Genomic DNA, 21,609 nt, shown 5'->3' on the forward strand with positions numbered 1-21,609 from the left:
GGGTGGTCCAGGGAAGGCTCTGGGGAGACCTCATTGCAGTCTTCCAGTGTTTGAAAAGAGCTTACAGGACAGAGCAAGAGAGGCCTTTAACATGGGCAGATAGTGTGGGAAAAGGGTGCTTGGTACTGGTTGCACTGGCACTGGTTGCCAGAGAAGTTGTGGCTGCCCCGTCCCTGAAAATGCTCAAGACCAGGTTGGATTGGGCTTTGAGCAGCCTGGTGTAGTGGAAAGTGTCCCTGCCCATAGGAGGGAGTCAAATCTGGATGATCCTTGAAATTTCTTGTCACCATAAACCCATTTGAAGGATGGAAGAGACAACCAGGCTTGTCTACAGGACATGCAAGAGTTACAGGCTCAGCCTTTGGCAGACACTGAAGTGCTTTTTGAGGACTTTCACCTTAGTCACAGAAAGGGACTGACATGGAAGGATGATGACACTGTATCCTAGATGGAGGGGTTGCATTCTTCCAGCATTGCATTTCCTTGTCCTGAGTGCTGCAGCACACAGGCTGCATGGTGCTATCCTGTGCTGCTGCTGCTGCCTAATTGGATCAAACTGGCTCTGATTGCATTTAGGGAGCTGATAAATGGCATATCTGAAAGCCACTGGCGCGTTACAGCCAAAGTGTCTCTTGCTGTAGGGAGTTAATTAGAGCCAAGGCTATAAAGCTCTTTTGGCTGCTGTGGAACTCGGCTTTTGGGGGCAGCTGGAGGCATCATCTGAATGGAAACAATCTGAGGAGCCCACACAGGCTTGCTTTCATTTAGAAGCAGAGTTATCACAGCAGTCCCAATAACCCGTGAAGCTGAAATGTGAAGCCTTGCTCAGAGCTTGTCTCAAGCTCATCACCAAAGCAGGTTTCATTAGAATATGTTGACTCCCTGACTCTTATACGTTTGGTGAGAGTCCTTGGTTTCCACTGCATTTTTTCTGTAAGGGTATCATTGGTCTGGGATGCTGGACACAAGGGGGAAAGGCAAGGTTAGACGATTATGAAGAAACTGTGAGAGTCAAGTGAACTTGAGGTATTTTGGTTGTTCACTCATATGAAAAACAAAAAAGCATTTCAACCCTTCAATCCATCTTTTTGGTGAATCCCCTTCCCCCAAGGCAGAGGCAGCATCAGAGATTTGTGAATGGGAGCTGGGATCACCATGAACCCACCTCAAACACAAAGTCACAGGCTGAGCTGCTGCACTGCAGGGGCAGACAGACACCAGTCCTGGACTGTGAGGGGCAAGAAGGCTCTGAGGTCCTCCCTGGGTGTGAGGATGTGCAAGAGCCCTGTGGTAGGATGCACAGCATCCCCAAGGCCCTGGAGAAGGCTGTCAGCCCTGGCCACGGGCTGTCTGCCACAGCTCTGCTCCCATGGGAGACAGGAGCAAGTCACCTCAGCCCTGTGGCCGTGGGGATGGACTCAGCCCCTCAGGAGGCTGCCTGTGGCTTGGTACAGATAAGTTCCTATCCCATCTCCATCACCCTGCTTCACACATCATGAAAGAAGACAGATCACTGCTGTTCTCTCTCTAGACAGCTCATCACCTCCTCTGAGTGACTCTTCACTTTTATTCACACAGATCCAGGCTCATGAAATGCAAACCAAGTGCCTTGGGTCGTCCCCTGCCCAGACCCATGACACGTCTGCAGGGTCTGTAATTGCTGTTCCAGGCAGCTGCTGCTCATCTCAGCAGATATCACCTTCCTACCTTCAGAAATGTGTTTTATCACTCCTGCTCTCCAAACTGAAACAAAACCTTTTCCCCAGAACCTGGAAATATAACAGAATAAAAAATTCTTACACAGAAGTTTTTATTCTGTTATATTGGACTGATGAGGACTGGCACTGGCACTGTTGGTGTGAACCTTTGCTCTGCCATTTTCCTGCAGGTACTGAGCCTTGGGCAGATGGCTGGGAGAGAGCTGAGGTACTTCTGTCCCCCCAGCTACACCTCTGCCTGGAGGGGTGGCCGTGTGCCTGCAGCAGAAAGCACATCTAGGAAAAGGGGAACTCTGCTGGGTGAGTCACAAGATGCACCAACTCTAAGCAGTGTTTTCTCCTCTGCCACCAAATCCTTATGTGACCTTAGTCACAGCACTTCATCTCCTGGCACATCCAGTTCCCCACCTCCAAAACATCCCTTTTGCCTGTTTATTTCCACTCAGACTCCCAAGTTTTGTTGGAACAGCTTCTTGCCAAGCTTTGCACCTACAGATGCCAACACCTCTGGGTCCCTGCATCAGTCTGAGCACTTATGAGTAAAACCCAGAGTACCTCTCTTTCAAATGCCCTTAAAAATATGAGGATCAAGATGTATGCCCTTACTCCTGTTTATTCCCTCCACCTGCTGCTACCTTTTTCCCTGTGGGGAATAATGAGGCAAAATATTTCATACAGAATGGGCTCTCTCCTCTTCTCTCCTCAGCACTTAGCACCTGCTCATTAATGAATGTACACCCTGCACATCGACTGGGGCTGGTGCTGAATTGAACTTTGAATGCCTTTTCAGTGCCATAGCCTAGTTAATAATTACTTCTATGACTCACTCAACTCCATGCTGCTGGAGCACCATTAGGAGAATTGACAGCAAAATAACAGAAACATTAAACCTAATGATTTTGCGAGTGTTAAAGTGTTCCCAGTGTCACCAAAGAAGAGCCTTTCCCTTTGGCAGTTGTCCCTCGCAGGGGGGTGTTTTCTTCCCATCCCTGGCATCACAGAGGAACGTCAGCTGGCTAATCCTTTGAGTTTTGGCAGCAGGAGTGTGGGGTGCCCACGTGTGCCATGTGTGCACAGGCAGAGATCAGCCCCATTTCAGAATAGAATCATGGAATCTCTTGGGCTGGAAGGGACATTAAACATCACCCAGTTCCAGCCCTGCTGCCATGGGCAGGGATGCCACCCACAAGACTGGATTGCTCAGGGTTCCATCCAGCCTGGCTTCGAGCACTTCAGGGATGGGGCATCCACAGCTTTCCTGAGCAACCTGTTCCTGTTCCTCATCACCTTCTGAGTAAGGAATTGCTCCTTAATATCTAAATCTCTCATCTTTTAGTTTTAAAAGAACTTTTCAAACCACTTCCACCCTGTTTCATCAGTGTCTGCCTGTGTGAAAAGTTGCTCTGACAGCTTTGCTCCCATCAGCAAACTCTGACAAGTTCAGTTTAACAGTGGTCTGGCATCTCCCCACTGCCCCTACATCCTGGAATGCCCCTCGCCAACCACACCCTGCCAGAAGCCCCCAGGCTCACTGTTGGCTTGCCTAAATCCTGGGGGAAAAGACACTGCTGGGTTTTCCCCCGTGTGTCAGAGGGACAGAGGGTTACCCACAGCCCTGCTGATGAGTGGGTGGTAACAAATAATGGTGGTTACCACCATTCTCACAAAGCTTTCTGAATGTGGCAACAAACCTGAGAGGTTTAATAAGAGACTTTGGTTCAAAAGGAGTTTCCCCCACTGTTATTCCTCAAAGCAAAACTGTTTCTGTGAAGTAGACATTTCCTTTTCTTTCAACAGGAAAATTCAATTTCTCTTCCCTTTTTGTTAGCCAGTTCCTCCTCTTTCCTTTCATTGCCACAAATTCCCTAATCTTGTTATTTTTGTGTGTTGGAAAAGTGTAATCATCGGAGCCATGAAATCGAAGACAACAGCAGCACTTCCAGGGAGGTGACTTAAGTCAGAGGAATTAATTCTCCCAGCAGACAGCTCTTATTTAGAACAAATGTGATTTTCAGAACTGAAGCTATGTATTTAATGAGGCTCTATGAAAACATATGTAGCCCAGAGCTGCTGGGAAACTCAGTCCTGTGCCAGAGAAATGCATCAAGTCAGGAAAACAACATCCAACAGGATCATTCAGTCAGTCCATCCCTCAGTTCCCTGCAGAGAAAACCCGTCTCTGTGTTTCTGACCCTCAGAGGTTGCTGCCCTGAACAATGCATTTATTGGGTGTCTGAATCTGGCCCACCCAAAAGGTGCATTTTGAGGTTTAATCAGGAAGAGAGATGGTTTTCCCTCCCTCTCCTCCAAAGGAAGCCAGCCCACACGAGCAGGTGGATCTCCACACAGCACAGGATTAAGGCATGGAAGTCCTTGCCCTGGGATGTTACAGATGTTGAGAGTTGTGGCTTTATTCTCACCCTGGGAAAAGCTGAGCTTCTCCTTTTCAGCTCTGTGCCTCGATTTCCTTTCTTGCCTGCTGTCATTCTCTTTACCCAGAGCAGGAACTGCCCTACTGGCACCCACACAGCAAAACACCAGGGGCACGGAGGGGGCTGCTGGACATCTGCATGGTGCCAGACCACATTCAGACAGCTTTCCAGAGATTTATGGCTCTGAAAATCCATTTATCCAGCAAGGACACAGCAAAAGTTTTGGGGCAGGTTGGTGTTTTCAGACAAAGGATGAGAAAGCAAAGCCATTTGTAGACCACCACGTGGGATGAAGCTGGAGAGGAAGCCTCAGGGAGCTTTCTGTGCTCTGCTGCCTGGGCTTACCTCTGGAGCAAACAGCTCTGCCACTCCCAGGTGCAGCTGTAGCTGCCAGATAAAGGTTATTTTTCTCCAGTGAACTCCATGGCCCTGTGAAAGGCTCCCAGAAAACAAATCTGGCTACTGATTTGCACAAGCAGCCTTGGGGTGCAGGCAGCAGTGAGGTGCCCACCCCTGAGTGAGCTGCAGAAGCCAGACCCCCTGGGTTTGCAGCAGCACATCCTTCCCATATATAAAATCTGCCTTCAAATGGAGACTGCAGGGACCTGGAGACAGCAAACGGGATAAAGCAGCAGCTGCTTGCCATGGGGGAAGGAGGATCAGCTCCTAATGATAACATCATGTTTGCCTGGCTCAGCTGGAGATAAAAAGATGAGCTATAGATCATACTGATTTCTCATGCCGAGGTAACAACAGAGAGGGATTTGTCTCCAAAAGAAGCATCTTTTTCTGCCTTTTGCCAGCAAAAGAAATAATTTTTCTGTCTGACTTTATAACTTCATCAAATATCCATCTGGCACCAGGCCAGAGCACTATGTATGAAGTTGTATTCACTGTCACAGCAGATGGATGTGATAAACTCCAGTGAAGGTTTCAGCAGGAGAAGCCTACTGTGATGTCTTGGGGAGGGTACACAGATCTTCAGAGGCATGACTCATTCGAAGCACTGTCACAGAGAAATCTGGCTTTTTGGATTTGATTGAAATCAGGGGGTCTGATAAGGAGCTGTAGTCCCAAAGCTGCCTTTGAAGTTTGGTCCTTATGTGGAGACAGAGTTCAGCAAGATCTTTTTTTAGGGGTGCCTGGAGGATTGAGTAATAGAGCAGCACTCAAGTGTTTGGATCGGAAATTTCATCTGGAACCTGGGAAGTTTATTTCCTGGCAAAAGCACCATGAGAACCAGTGTATTCTCAGGACAGGCCAATTTCAAGAAATCAAAATTTCCAGATGCCTTTGGGCTCCCTGGAAAAACTCCTGGGGACTCTGTGTGCGTGCATGCCTTGAAAAACATCATCTGTCCTCGCAGGCCTGACACTGTCTGTGCTCTGAGACCCAAAGCCAGGTCAGTGTGTGCAGGGACAGGCTGAGGGTGATGATGGTGATGAGTAACAGGTCTGCTGGTGGAAACAGTGAAATCTCCTCTGCCCAGGCTTTTTAAAGAGGTGGAACAGAGCTGTGGGAAGGAGCCTGTGTGGAGCCATCCTTGCTGACCAGCCCTGATGCCCAGCTGCCTTCTGCAGCCTGGGGGGGGTCACCTCCCCATGTCACCTCCTTGCTGCAGCTCTCTGGGGCAGCACTGGGGGCAGCTGGGACAGCAGAAACCCCTACACTGGCCACCACTGCATGGGGTCAATCGCCAAGACCTTCAAATTCATTTTAAAATTAAAGAAGTCAGGCTCCTGGCTTCCTTAGGAAGTGTGTGAGGGCAAACTGAGTGAGACAGCAGCAGGGAGCTGCTCCATGACCTTGGTGCATTCAGAGGGCTGTGCTGCTGGAGAGGATGGACATCTGCTGTGGCTTCACATCACTCTGGGGACATGTGGCAGGGCCACCCCAAACGAGGGGTTCAGTCTGGGATCCAGGAGTTTTAAACAAGTACTCAAACCTTTCCTAGAGCGTGTAGTAGTGGGGCTGCTGGCAGTGGCTGAGGGTCTCTCCCATGGCTGCTGAAAGCTCATCTGAGCTGACAACATCTGACAGTTGGAGAAAAACAGCCTTTCAACCTTTAAATTGAGCACATTTGCCATGGACTCAATGGAGACTAATGACATAAAAGCTCCTTTTTTTTTTTTTTAACAGAGGGACTCTGCAAATGGAAATTTCACATGTTCATGGATGTTTTTGCTCTTTCAGGGACTTTTCCCCTCTTCCTTTCCTTATGCAAGGAAAGTGCCCAGTTTCTTGCACAAAACAGACCTGAAAGGTTTATACTTTGCTGTGGACTTGGGAGTCCTGCAAAAGAATGGCTGTTCAGCTCCTGAGCCAAAATCCAAGGAATAAAGCAGAGAGAATAAGGGCTCCTGGGCAAAGATGAGCATTTCACAGGAGGGAAGAGGGAAGGAATCAGCCAGCTCAGGCCATTGAAAGAAAAGCTCTAGGAGATCTGTAGCAAACCTAAAATGTTTCAGGGATTAAAATTTCCCGGAGGTTAAAAGGTATCTTGGTTAAAAGCCATTGTTGGTACAAGGATAAAAGGAAATAAACCAGCCACAAATAAATTTGGGCTGGAAATTAGAAAAAGCTAATTACATTTCATGGGATGTTTCTGGTTTATTCTTCCAGATGGAAAGAGAAGCTCAGGTTAGTGCAGAGCAGCTACTGTGGCAGGAATGCTACAGGCTGCAAGTCCAGGAGGAGAGCAGTGGATGCTCAGCAAACTCTCCTCCATGCTTTTCTCTCTGGCCCCACTTTTAAAAAGGAAAAACCTTTCCAGGGAGTTTTTCCTAATGGCCAAAAAAAATCCTTTCTGCAGGGGAAAGGTTTTCATTTTACACACATTGTCAGTGGAGCCTTCTTAGCCAGCTGATTTCTCAGGTCTTTAACCAGCCAGGCTGCCTGGAGTGGAGAGATTTCCTCTCATCTCAAATCACTTGGCTGCACATGGGAGAGAAGCCCTTTGAGGAGGTGAATTTGCAAGGCTCTCAAATCCTCTTTATTCTCGCTGTGCCATCCCTCCTTGACTCATCTCCAAGAGTCCATGTTGGGCTAAACCCAGAACAGGCCCAGAGAGGTGACAGCACCAATCCTAGACACACAGGCACACACAGATACAGCTCCCTCCCCTGCACCATAAATTAAATATCATCTCTACCCAGGGCTGGGGAGGATCAGCTGAAATAATCCAGTCCAGTCGTCTCTGATTCAGAGACACTGAATCAGAGCAGCCCACAGTCCTCACCCACCCCAGCCCTGCTGCTCCTGTGTCCCTGAGATGCCAGAGGGCCACAGTTCACATCTGGCCTGTTCAGGTACCCAGCTGGGGGTTAAACACACACCTGCAGCCAAAAAAGGCTGAATTTGGTTATTCCTGTGTTAGTCAAACTGATGGTGGGAGTCTGCAGTGGGACTAGGGTTTAGGCAACAGGACTCCAGGGAAAAGTGGCATTCCAGAAGCAATGTGAATTCTTAGGGACACTTTTTCCTTGCAGCTGCTTGCACTCTCTGGGAAAACAAGCAGGAGAGTGAGGAGCATGAGGCAAAATGAACACAGACAGGATTGGGGAACACGCAGTCTGGGGATAAAGGCTGTTAGAATGAAAAGGCAGGCAGGCCAAATGCTTTCTGAGTGCAATTATTTTAATGTGTCTCTCTTTTCCAGATTCCACATTGCACGCACAGAAATAGCAATTTTTAAAAAAAGACTCACACCAGAAATGCTGACTTGGAGAACTAGGAACTCTCCTTATCTCCCACTACACAAGGAGGCACGAGATTCACAACAACATCAGGCACAGCTGACCGCAGGGGTGAGCAGACAGACAGACATGGAAGTTACAAAAGACAGAAGAAGGCAAGAGCAGGAAGGCAGCTGATGTTCTCATGGCCACCGTGCTGGGCAGGGGGGTCACAGCCTGGTGGGCACACCCACCACACCAGGGCATCAGCATCTCACTGCTCCTGCCCCTGTGCCTGCCAGACACCATCTCTGCTGCTTGTCCTCTCTTGGTCAGGCTTTGTGTTATCCACCTCTGGTAGCATTTCACAGGGCAGCTGTGATAGGAGTGACTCCAGGATGCTCTCCAGTCCTGGCTTTCAAGACTTCAGTGATCAAAGAAAGGAATTGTGTGGTTATCACTTGATTTTACTAATTTTTTGGCTCTGAGTGCTCAAAGAAAAGTCTTGCATTAACCACATTCACATGGGAAATGTCTGTAAAAGACTTCCAAGCTGTTGTATGCTAGTGAGGCCAGCAAGCTGGGAATTAAACCTACATCAGCAAGCTGTTCTGCTTAATTGCTACAGCACTCATGGGCAGGCAGAAATTGAGGGAGCCTTTTTCTCAGCACAGCAGTTCCTGCATTCCAGTGGGCAGGCAGTGCTGGGGGCAGAGCTCCCCAGGAAAATGAGCACTGAGGGAAATCACACAGGGATCAGGCTGTGCAGACCCATCCAGCTTGGAGCAATCCAGATTCAGGTGTGCCCATGCCAACCCTGCTCCTTGGCAATGCTCATCCTTCAAGCAGCTTTCCACGGGGCTGGGAGCAGGTGTTTGCCCTCTCCCAGCACAAATCAGTGACTTGCCAGGACTTGGAGGCTGTACCAAGCACTTGAACCTGCATCTACTCAGCCCTACACAAACACCCTTCTCCCAAAGGGTGTTCTCCCCTTCTCTGCCTCTTCTCCTAATCAGTACAGACCTGCCCTGCTAAAATCAAGATGTAATTCCTTGGTGGAGAAGAAGCTGTTGGAAGCAGCAAACTGCTGCAGGACTCAAGGACTCATGTTACGACTCTTTGGTTAACCTTTTGTCAAGGAATTACTTCAACCTCATCCTACCTGGGCTCATGCAGGGACCATCAGCTGCCCAGGGGCTCCCCAGAGCAGCCAGGGCCCTCCTGCATGGCCTGTACAGCACCATGGCTCTTCTCTCCAGCTCCCACATGGCCACACGTGGTCCCTGGCACAGCACCCATGTGGCTCCCACAGCCTGGCCACACACAGGGGCCTGGTGGCCAAGGGGAGCCTTGGCCATGCCACAAGCCCTCTCTCTCCTCCAGCACTTCACTTTTAGCCCTCTCATCTCTCTCTACATGGATTTCTGATGGCTAAAGCCTCAGGGCTGTGCTGTCCTCAGCCAAGCAAGCAGCTGCTGCTGGGCTGAACGGGAAGGGTTTCCTCCCTCTGGCTACAGGAGATGTAAAGTACTGTAAGAGAGAGATGACTGGAGGGAACATGACATGGATAACACATCTCAGAAAACCCGAGTGGTGGTGAGGGCATGGGCTGTTTGCTGACCCTTCTGACCAGGGAAACTTGAGCCACCAAAGGGAGGTAGTAGGATGCAGGATGAAAAGAAGCCAAAGTGTGCAACTCTCTGCTGCAGGATCACACGTGATGAGAATTGACAGACAGTCAAGGCGCAAATGGATTATTTCATGGGGGAGAAATCCATTCAGGGCTGCTACATACAGGCACCACTTCCAGCTCAGGAAGCTCCTAAGCAATAGCACATTGGAAGCTGGGACAGCACTTCTGGCAAGCAGCATCCTGGCTTTCCCCTGTCTTTATGTTCCTCTCCAGACCTTGCTCTCAGCCTTGTCAGAAACTGGAGTCTGGGCTAGCAGGGCCATTGTAGTGATGCGGTATGGTCCAGATGATTTCCTTGTCTCTCAAAGTCCCAAAACCTCATTTCAAATATAGAGTTACCATAAACAGAGGATCTGTGCAGCCATTCCTACTCAAGATCCACTCTCTTGCTGCTGCCTCCCCACACACAAGTCCTGCCTAGCAGTGCTGTCCTTCCCCACACTGATCCCACACGTGAACAGGAGTCAGAGCAGAGCCCACCAGCACAGCACCGTGTTCCCAGCCAGAGTCCCCCAGAGAAGAACACAAATCCTTTGCAGCATTATTCCATCAGATTAGGGTCTTTCTGAGGCAGAGGGGGCATCTTTGCTTGGAACAGCTCTTGATAAATTCTCTTCTGCAAGCCCATGAGCACACTGAGCAGCCCATTTCCTGCAGCAAGGATCCACTCCTGGATCTCACAGTCACTTCAGGGAAGGAGGAACAGTCACCATCTTCCAGCACAGCTATTCTCAAGTCCATACAGTTATCTACCCCCCTGCCCTGAGGCGTGTCCCCAGCCAGCCTTCCACAAAAAAATGGGAAGAATGTTGCCTAGTACTCAATACATAATCACAGCCTAAAAATTAAATTTGCAGGCTCCTGTTAGTCTCTGGTTACCCCAGGAGCTTATCCACAAGGATCCAGCCTGACTGATCTTCCAAGAAATACACTGTGAGGAGTAGCACAGCTGCAGCTCAAACTCATTAACATGAGAGGAAAATACCAGTGCTGATTGTGATCCTTGTGGTTCCTTCTCTTAGAATGGGCAGTAAAATCACCCAAATGAGGGCAAGATGGGCCAAGAATTTTCAACAGAGGAGAGATGGTTTCACACTGCTTTTTCAGTAGCAAAGACATAGCTTTGTCCCTAGTGCCAAAAATTCTGGCACAAAAAAAGCTGAAATCTTCTTGTGACTGAGTGGCAGCAAGCTGTAATTTACTGCATTCCTGCTTCTTTTATGTCCAAGAATTGCTTCACTTCTGAGAAGCAAGAGCTGTCATTTGTCAGTCCCATGTAGCCTCTCCTTCCAACTGTCACATTTCCACATTATATGAGACATATTAATTCATTCCCTTCTTCCTATCTGCTCCCCAAAAATGGCATCGTATTTCCAGGAACCAAGATCATCTTTTCACAGCAGCATCATTATCAGTTTTCTTTTAAAAACTGTATAATGGGCATGTTTCAGCAAAAATCTGGATTATTTTTCTTTCTGCTCTTGCATCCATCTCTCTTAAAGTGGTTCAGAGAGACCTGACTGTCTGCTGGCTTTGCACAAGCACCTTCCCCACACCTCTGACTGATGGTACATCTCCAGCCCGCCCATTGCAGCGTCTGGCTGGCTGCTGACAAAAGCTCTGCCCGGGTTTAGGATGTGGCCAGGTCCCTGGGCAGGTTGAGCTGTATGGCCTCTCCCCCTGTGGTGTATTTGGCCACTGGCCCGTTGCCCTCCATGGTGAAGAGTTTGCAAGCCTTGGCGTTCTCGTGAACCGGCGTGGACTTTTTGGAGGAGACGGGGGAATTCGTGGGGCTCAGCTGGACAGCAGTGGTGTCCTGCACCGTGTGCTCGCTGGTTTCAATTTCAAAGGCTGTGTTGCCAGGTTTGATGAGGCCAATGTTAGAGCCTGGTTTGGATTTGCGGGCCCCATGGGCTGGGGGCCTGCGGCTGCAGATGCAGCAGGCACCGAAGAACGTGAAGGCCACCACCAGCAAGATGGGTCCAATGATGATGGGAGGGTTGTTCACAGGGAGGAAGGTCCCGAAGGCAAATGCTCCCACCAAGGTGATGTTGATCCCTGCTAGCATGATGCAGAGTCCACAGGCACAGCAGAGAGCAGGGGAGGGGAGGCCCTGGGGCCGCGTCTTCTTCTGAGTGGGTTTTTGGGACAAAGAGGCGCTGCTCTTTTCACTGAACATGCTGAGAAGAGTCTTGGAGGTCACCTCAGTCCTCACAGGGTGAATGCTGTGTTGAGAAGGCTGTTTCCAGTCTCCTGTTGCCTTGGAACCCTGGAGAGGAATGAAGAAGCAGCTGTTAGGGCAGTGAACCAAAGCCCCTTTCCCGCACCACTCCTGGGGACCAGCATCTTCTCCTGGTTTGCTGGTGCCAGCAACTAAGCACAAACCCAAACCTGCTTTCAAAGCTCAACTCTCCCTGACTGTGGTGGTCACATGTGGCTGCTCTCAGGCTGGAGCACTGAGCCCAGAGTGCTCCATGTCCTTTTCTCTCCATGTGGATGATGCCCAGGTGAATCCGAGCGTGCCATGGCCAGAGGCTGTGCCATAGCTGGTCTCACAGGATTTGTCACCACCCACACAACACCTGCCCAAAATAACAGAATCAGTACTGCCCTGAACATCCCTCACTCCAGTACCAGGGTGATGTATTTTTGAATGGGTAATGGTCCATAATTGTGGCAGAAAGGGGGACACTTTGCTCCATGTCTCAGTTCTCCATTAGTTGGAATGGGTCATCCAGGTTGCCTTTCCAGCCAGTGGGGAATGAAAGGTTCCAGAAGATGACCCAGAACATCCCCAAAAATGTCTATTCTGGGAGGCTGAGCTGACTACAGAGGCAACCCTGGAGATCCCTTGAGCAGGTAACACTTGGATGCTCAGTGATACAAAAGCCATCCACTGACACGGAATGACACCCTGTCACTCACACAAGTCTGTAATAAAATGGAGCAAATGTGGGTGTTTTGTCAGCTAGACCATGCTTTCTACCATGCATCTCACCATCTTTGGTGTGATCACAGGAGACCCCACAGAAGGGGACTGGGAATCTTGCTTGCCTCAGCAGCCATAAACCCAAACTTGTACAAGGCTTGAGCACGAGCAGTATCAGCTCCAGGATGGAGGCTCATGGAAACTGAGATGCTGAAGCTGAAAAAGAGCTTGTGTGGGGATCTGTCTAGGACCCAAGGCAGTAACACAGCCCTGACTGACAGTAGCAGCTTCTCCATGGAGGAGATTATTGGATGTGGTGAGAGCTGCATTTGTGTTTGCTGTACTTGCTGGGAAGTCAAATTGCCAGAAGCCAATTTGTCAGCAGTTTGCTGGTGATGTCTTTGATTTTACAGGCAGGAGAGCATTTCTCTTCCCAGCCAGATTGCAAACAATAGCAGTCTGCTCTTCCTTCCTCTCCTGCCTAGCTCCCTAGCTTCTTCCCTCCTCTCCTGTCAAATCCCTTTCAAAAGTGTTGTCAGCAAAAAACTGATACCACTCAGTTTCTATGGCAAGAGCCAAGAATCTCTGTTGTGCTATCAACACTCTGTAGCCACTGAATAAACAAAAAACAAAACAAACAAAAGCAAAACAAAACAACCCCCCAAAACCAAAACAAAAACACAAAACCAAACAATGACACCAAACAAACAAAAAAACAAGAAGTAATAAGCCATGACCCATCACACTGACACACACCAGCAGGATCAGCCGGGCATTTTCAACATGTTTCCTAGGTTATAAAATTTTCTGGCACCTCCAGCTGAGGCAAAGCTCTCTGCTTCTCTGCCAGGTGTCATATCTCATTTCCTTGGCTTGGGCTTTTGTTTAGACCTGAATGCGTGCAGCAGTCAACTTTCAGCAGAGTTCCTACTCAGTGAGGCAGCTGGAGCTGACAGGGACAGGTGCATCACAGGATTAAATCCTTCCTCATCTGGGGATGCCTGACTGGGGAGAAGTCTCTCAGCAGGCAAAGATTTTTCAGGATACTGAGAGAGTGTGAGAGAGAGAGGGCATTTTCTCCATCAGCCAGGCTAACACATATCCATGTTTGCCTAGCAGTGTCCTTTTGTTCTGCCTGGGAACCCTGGCATGCTGATGGGAGCTGGAGCCCTGGTTCTGCCTCCTTCACCAGCCCTGGAGCAGCAGCAAGATAGCTTCTGGTTAAAGACACATTTTTGCACTGTTTGCAGACCAGCTCCTGCAGATGCCAGCCCAAACCTTTAGCACACAGAGGCTGCAGACACCCCAGTGTGGCTCTTCCCCTTGGTTTGCCCCACATTCTCCCACTACAAAATACCCACCAGGGAACCTCGGGGCTGCTCGTGATTAAAAACCATCACAGAGTCACTCCATCAGCTTTCTTCCTCCTGCCTTCTCACACTCCCCTGCTTCCAGTCTGAAGGAATTCTCCCTCCTGGAAGAGCCAGGCAGCTGGGCTCCAGCAGGACACTAAACACTCCAGCTGCTTCTGCAAGGCATCACCAGAGATCTGGCTGCCCCTGAGATTTTCAAGAGGAACTTCAACCTGTTGCCCATCCCATCTGTCAGTGGGCACCTGTAGCCACTCCAAAGAGACCCTGTGGTTTCTGGCTGCTTTTGAGGCTGCAGAGATCTCACCCAGCATGGTTCCTCAGAGCTCATTTTGTCTCCCTGGCAATTTTTGTTCATCATTACAGATCCCCGAGCACAGGGGCTCAAGTTTGTCACACCCTCTCTGCAGCTGCACCAGTTTCTGGCAAAACTTCTTTCCCCTTGTCTTTGCTTGCAGCACCTACATGGGGTAATGGACCTTTCCCAGCAGAAAATAATGGATTCACTGGAGATTCCTGCCTGGAACTTCTCCCATCAGGCTGGGGCAGATCTTGGAAGTCAAGAATGATTGCAGGGCCAGAACGTGATCTGCACACACACCACAGGGTAGCTAACAGCACGTAGAAATGTTTGGACTGGGAACATGTAGAAAGTAGATCAGTGGTTGCTTTTGTCTTGGTCTCCATATGAAACATCAGGGATTGCACACAAGGAATTCCTGTTAGGCCACCAGATGACATGGGGCTGAGAAAGCCAACGGAGCAGCGGAGGATAAAGCAAAAAAGAAACCAAAGCCACAGAATGCCTTATGCTATCCTCCACCTAACAAGGCCCCATGACAACATAAAATCCGTGTTTATTCTGATTGTCATGTACAACAGAAGCATCTTTGCTCTTCTGTCATCTCCTAAAGCACAGGCAGATGCTTCTCCATCCTCTTCTTAGGCACAAGGATGGGCTGATGTGGATCAGCTCCCACTGCTGACCTGCCTGAGGATATCTGGCAGCTTTTACCTTTCACTACAGTGAAATCAATGGCTTAAAAAATTACCAACTTTTCAGCCAAATTACTCTGATTAAAATTACCAACTTCTGCTCCATCAGAAGTGGAAAAAGTTATCTTTGGGCTCTTTGTTTGAAACAGGTTTTTTCTTATCAGTTAGAGTGTAGGTTTCTTCTCCAAACAATATTTCATCTTGAAATGCACTACTGCAAGCACTGCTGTGCAAAAATAAAAGCTGCACACTCAAGCTGGCATGATGGAAATCCAGAGGCTATAATGATTCCTTCCAGGGGAACAGCCACCCCTCCCTGTACTCTCAGGGGGACAAACACAGACTTTCACCCATATGTCTGAGAGTTCCTAGAGCTTGAAGGTCATACTGACATATTCAGCCAGCATTTTAGGAGCGTTGTTTAAAGCCACAGCAGCAGCACCAGCAGCATGTACAGCTAAGCACGCTTCCCTCTTAGTTGTAGTGGAGAGAAATTGAGCTGTCATCCTTCCACACCGTCTCAGTGCAGCAGCACAATGAAAATATTTGACAAACCAAGGATGAGTCCTCTTTCCAGAGGTGTGATGGCACAGAAAAATAATGACAGTGATCAGCAAACTGAAATTGCAGTCAGACAGCTACAACCACCCCACACACAGGCAGGCTCACAAACACACAGGCACGCAACATTTATCTGCCAGGAGAAGCACAAGACTTTTTTTTTCCTGGGCAAACTGCTGGGAAACTCTCTGGCAGGGCCAGAGAGAGCCTCGGTGCCTGGAAGGGGAGGATACTTACCCGGGCTGGAGCGTGGAGCCAGGGAAGGCGATGGAGAGAGCGGCTGCCCTGGGTCTCAGCTTCACCCTTCAGTCGGGGATGGCAAAGCCATGGCCAGTCCCAGCAGAACCGGGGCTGGAAGCCCAGCTGTGCGCTGCGGGCAGAAGGATCTCACATCCCTCCTCCCCTCTTGTCGCCGAGCTCGGGAAACTTTGCTGGGTGTCAGGCGGGCAGTCCTTGGCACAGCTCAGCGGGCTCCGCCGCTTTCCCCCCACTTTCTTCCTTCCCCTCGGAGGACGATGTTGCTCTGCTTAGGCAGACGGGCGCTCATCCGCAGCATCCCTGCCCCGCCGCATCCTCTCCTGCCTCCTCCTCCTCCTCCCGCAGCCCCTGCCCGGCAGGCTCAGCCCACCGCCCACCGCTGTCCGGCACCGCTCATCCTCGCCCCGCTGCTTCTCCTTCTTCCTTTTCTACTTCAAGGCTGCAGCTCCCGCCCCCTTCAGCTGACAGAGGTGCCCGGAGCAGAACAGCCCCCTTTTTCCCCCAGGGAGAGGAAAAAGCCGGGAGCGCACCTCGGCCGCGGGTCAGCCCCGGGGCGGGGGACAGAGGGACACACGGACAAACGCCAAGGAGCGGCGGGCGGGCTCGGCGCTGCTGCAGCGAGCCACGGACCTCTCAAAGGTTTGGAAAGCACGTAACGAGTAATAACCATAAAAAATACAGCCGGTGTTCGGTGCCTTTGGATGGCGGGGGGATGCCGCAGGGATGCGTGCGGGGAGTCCGTGCGGGGCGGTGAGAGGAGCCGAGACAAGACCGCCAGAGGTGCAAGGTCCCGAGTGTGGGTGCTATAAATAAATAAATAAACAGATAAATAAATAAATAAATAAATAAAAAGTCCCCAGATGCAAAACTAATGTTTCAAACGAGCAATCAGACCCACGGTGCACTTGGAGGCAATCAGACCTGTGGTGCACTTAGAGGTAGCTGGTCTAAAACCACGCCTCGTGCTACATCCTGTTTTAAACCCAGCCAGATCTTAACTCCCATATTAAGGGGCTAAACTCTGTTTGCAGAGCTGGTGAGCACAGGGGACATGGCAAACTGTGAGCTGTGCACTGGATGGAGTAGAGATAATTCTCCCAGAGCCTGAGACGTGCTGACACTCAGCTGTCCTCGTCTGCTCTCCATGCTCCCACTGCTGTAACCAGCCTGGCTGCTGCCAGGGACAGCTGAGCACAGGCTCTTCTCCAATTTATTGCTGAAGAATCCTCTATGAAGCAGGCTGGAGCTCACTGAACATCAATCATGCCCCCTCTCTTTCAGATTGTTGCTTTCATGAGAGAGAGAGAGAGGAGAAAGGTAACTGAGGCAGTGAAAAACAAAGGTCAAAGAGAGAAATCACTGAGGAGGAATGAACACTTCTCTCTGTTCTCCAGGCACCACTTCAGCCCGAGGATTCTTAATACAGCAGCATCCTCTACTGCACCATATTGCATTTCACTTTACAGGTCATCCTGGAAATTCAGGAAAAACCAAACTTCATAGAAAGGAGTTCAGTCTCTGCTGAGGAAGACAACTCTGTTTTCTCCTGAGCTTGAGCAATGCCAACAGCACACAGCATGGCTTGAGCAACAGGGCAGGAGGATATCAGAAAACCAGCACTGATCAGATGTGTTGACTGCCTGGGCTTATAGACAGAAATGATTGGGAAATCTCATTTCAGATCTTTCCAGAAATGCAGTGTCTCCTCTAGGGATTCCCTGGACCTGTAACATGAAGTTCAAAATGGCTTAGTGTACTCAACCCTACCAGAAAAATTATGAGAGAGTGTACAGTGGAAGATTTTGTGGAGAAAATCTCCCCCTGGCACCCCGAGAGAGACAGTTCCACATGTGGCAGAGCTGGTGCTCAGGGTTTGCTGCCTGGTGCTGGGTAGGGAACCCGAGCGGCTGAACTCATCCCTGGTGTGACACCCCAGAGTCCAGCAGGAACACTCCAATAAAGCATGTTTCTGTAGGAACTGAGGCTGTCAGAGGGGAAGACACTGTCCGGGTCATTGATTTGAGCCCACTGCTCTCACATTGTGCAGTAGCATTCAGAAAGCTCAGGCTCCAAAGGGGCCAATTAATACTGAACGACCTGTCAGTTGTGCCCTAATTGCACAAAGCAGTGATGAAGAAGGCTGCTCCTGCTTCCCTTTGGCTGTTGCATGACTCTCCATTGCACTTTCTTCTTAATGGTCCATAAGCCCCCAAAAAAGGCTTTACTGAAATGTTACATTTTTCGGGCTCCACCGAAGCAGTAATTCTGTGTTTTGCATATGTGGCCCTGACAACTGGCAGACTGCATTCATGTGATTAAAACAACTGCTAATTCAAGAACTAAAATTAAAGGCTAGATTTCCCACCGGTATAAATCAGAGCAGATTCATTTCCTTGCAGAGCTTTGATAGCTCATGAGCATTCATGATTTGCCAAGGGGTTTCTGCCAGACTGATGATTTCTATCTTCCAACTTGCCAGGGACTGGGAAGCCCTGCCTTTTTTAGAGGAAATATCCCAACCCTGTGCTGACTAGAAATAATATTTCCTCTGGGAGAAACTGTTTGTTCCCAGCTTCTGCTGAATTCAGAGATTAACTGAAGTCAGAAATTTCTGAATGTGAGGAAGCATTGCCTGCTTGTATTTTGCCACTGTCAGTTCCAGACTGGTTTCAGCCCTAAGAAATCTGTCTCAGGCACTCTTGCACCCACCAGGGCTGGGCTTTAGTGCCACCACATCCTGCCCTGAAGCAGGTCAGCATGGTGAGTGCCACAACATGAAGCCCTTAGACTTCACACTGCTTATGAGAGGCTTTTCTCCATGTGAGAATGCCTGAAAAAAAGGTGAGAAGGGTGAGAATGTTCCACAGAAGTTTGGAAGGATTTTGGTTGGGACTGATCCTTGAGGGAAGCAGCATTCATGAGAACAGCAGCAGGCCAGCAGCCTGACCCCTCAGCACAGCAGGAGCAAAGTGCAGAGCCCATTCTGCTGCCTGCTGAACCGTGCCCATCGCAGAGAGAGCACCGGGGAGTTTGTGTCCCTTAATTAGATCATTAGACAAAGGTCACTGCAGAAACCTCCCCCTGCAGATTTCCATGAGGTCTCCAGATCTGGCACCTGTCTGTGAGTTTACAGTTTAATTGCCTCTTAAGGGAAGGAAATGCCAGGCTGAACCTGCTGTTGCTCCAAACCAACTCTAAATGCCACCATGTCTGTGTGAAAGTTTGCACTGCATCAGGATCCTCAATGGCTCATGGTTCTGTGCTGCCTCTGAAGTTTAGAAGAGGCAAAGGCCAATTTCTGCAATGTTTATCTGCTTATAGCATCAAAAAGGAGGTAAAAAATTTAGTATTTGTCATTCCTAGAGGCAGCTGTGAAATTGCTATGCAGAAGATTAAAATCCATGAAGGACACACCTCCTTGTACGTTGTGTAATTAAAATCACAGGACTCTACTGTGGACAACACCAGTATTAATGTGCTCAGACCTAGAACACAGACACAGCTGGACCTGTCACACACAACAGAGCAGCTGCAGCTCCAGGCACACGATGTTATCACTGGGGAGGACCTGGGGAGGAGAGCTTGCTCTAGGTTTGTCACCGGCCTCCTAATCTGTGATACTGGCAGCTGTTGAGGCAGAATAATAAGTGCCACCAGCCTGACATTCAGCATCACTAAAGCTTTGCCTCAACCCTCTGATCTGCTGGCCTACCAGAACATTTCTGAGGTTTATTATGTTGTTTGGTTTTTTTTTAATAATCTGGAGATAGTTTTTCCCCATCACACAAACAAACAAACAAATGAACTAAACAGGCTTCCAGAATTTCAGACAAGTTTCTCCTTCCTATGACATCTTCTCACAACTCTGAAAGGTTAGTGGACAGGAAACATCTGTGCAAGTGGCTGCCCTGTTACACAAACAGCTCAGTAGCTTTTTATAAAGCTTTCTCAAACAGGAGGAAACCAGTGGGTCAGTTATCAGCCAGGGGCAAATGTTTTTAATTACCTTGCAGGGAGGATTTGGTCTATTCTGTTTAGTTCTCAAAGGTTCCCACTGACAGTCTAATTAGCAAGCAGCATCACTGGAAGAGGAGGCCTGAAGTTACGTGGTTTTATTCACTCAGGAGGCAAACACCCAGTTCATCCTCCTCTGTCACGTCATGGCTCTCTCTGCCAGCCAGGTCACACCAAGGTGCAGCTGATCTGGAAGAGACAAAACCACACACTGTGCCCACCAGTAGCTGTACTTCCTCATTTCAAATGCTCTTCATCAGGCACTTCAGTGTTACATATTCTTCTTCTTGAAAAGAAGGGTTGGTAGAGATTTTAGTTGAAGGACTGTTTGTTCCTCATAAACTGAAATCAGAGTGTTCTTCACATCTTAGAGATTATACATGGCATGTTACATATTACATATTATAACAGTTTTCCTTATTTTCCCTTCTTCTCCAGGAAGAATACACAAATGCATCTGAGCTGTGTTTGGGTACCACCACAAGAACCACTGATGCACATGGGAACAGAGCCAGGCCCCAAACATGAGGCATCACAGGAGCAAGGAATCCTTCCAAGAGGATCTATGCTCTGCTATTGGGAGTATGCCTCAGGTGACTCTGAAGACATTCCTGAGGATGGGATACAGGTGGCATCACAAACCAACACTGGAATTTTGATATTGAAGAAAAACAAAGACAATGGAATCTGAGAGAAAGCAATAACCATTCTTAGGGCTGAGCCCTACACACAGGGAAAGGCCAGCCAGCTGTGCCACAGGAGTCCATCATCCACTTGGGAACCAATTCCACCCAGGGGTCCATTATCCTGCCCACAGAGCTTTCCTGTCCATCCAAGCACTCCAGCACCCCTTTGAGCAAGGCACTGCTGCCCAGCTGAGCCATGCACAACATCAGAGCCTGACTGCAAAGGTGTTCTCAGGTTTCTCAGATGAAAATATGTTCACTTCTCTCTTCCCTGGGGGGAAAAGCAGCCACATGGTGATTTAGGCCAACAGAATTGATTTCCCAGTGGAAGCAGGGTTAGATACTATGAGTAAAATGAGGGATCATAGCTTTCCACACTCAACCTGGACATGGACATGGAGACCAAACCCCCTTTGGAACAGATCTGCTGCTGCTTTGTGAGCCAACAAAAAGAAGCTGAATTGGTGCCTGTTATATCCACCTGATGGTCAACTTGTTGCATGCCAGACCACAAGAGATACTAATTACCAGCAGCACAAATCACATTACTCTCGCCAGTTTGGGTTCCTGGAAAATCTTGCTTTGAGGGATGTCAGACTCAACATCATGAACAGATGGTGTTTCTGTCTGAGGAGGAGACATGTCCTTGATCAGTCTGTCACTGCTTAGGGCGCTGACATTTTTGTTTCTCATCCAACAGTCTTCACCCAAGGGCTGAGGCTTTACAAGGCAGCCCAGAGTCTACAAGGATGATTAGGACCTGGAAATACAGGCAGAAAAGCAATGTCAGGGTGACAGAGTCCACGTCCCTTCAAAATACCTAACAGCTTGGGCACAGGTGTCATCTCTTATAAGTTTTTGTGGCTTGCAAATACTCTTGGGGGCCCCCATGGCTTGATTTTTCAGTATAACAGTAGAACACTTCCCAAGGTGAATCCTTAACTCTTTAGCACAGCAAAATAGGCAAGAATTAAGTGAAAATTAAAGATCACAATTAGAAGTCCTTATGTGAAGGTCTGAAAAGCTTTTCAGTGAGTATCTTATTTCCTCAGCTATGGGATGCATTAAGAACCAGGTGGCTTGGATCCTTCTGGGGGTTATCCAGATCCCACAGAACTTCATGGAAGTGGTTGCAGTGACTTCAGCAGGCTGTGAACAAGGTCTGTAGGATGCTGTCCTGTGAGTATTTACCCTCTGGTGGAGAGCAGCTGTCTGCCACCTCAATATGGGATATCAAGTTATACCCTGACAAAGCACAGGTCATTAATCACATCCTTC

The 21,609-nt window shown here is 49.0% G+C and overlaps 1 protein-coding gene across 1 annotated transcript; it reads right to left on the minus strand.

Moving 5' to 3' along the window:
• Window positions 1-7,752: 7,752 nt before the first annotated feature.
• Window positions 7,753-15,744, minus strand: TMEM275 (transmembrane protein 275). The gene is made up of 2 exons (XM_064428773.1): window positions 15,611-15,744; window positions 7,753-11,786 (listed from the first exon to the last, which is right to left on the minus strand). Exon 2 carries the CDS (start codon window positions 11,694-11,696, stop codon window positions 11,148-11,150), a length of 549 nt encoding a protein of 182 aa, XP_064284843.1. The 5' UTR covers window positions 11,697-11,786; window positions 15,611-15,744; the 3' UTR covers window positions 7,753-11,147.
• Window positions 15,745-21,609: the final 5,865 nt, after the last annotated feature.

Source organism: Passer domesticus, chromosome 7 (genome assembly GCF_036417665.1).
Source record: "Passer domesticus isolate bPasDom1 chromosome 7, bPasDom1.hap1, whole genome shotgun sequence".
NCBI classification, from domain to species: Eukaryota; Metazoa; Chordata; class Aves; order Passeriformes; family Passeridae; genus Passer; species Passer domesticus.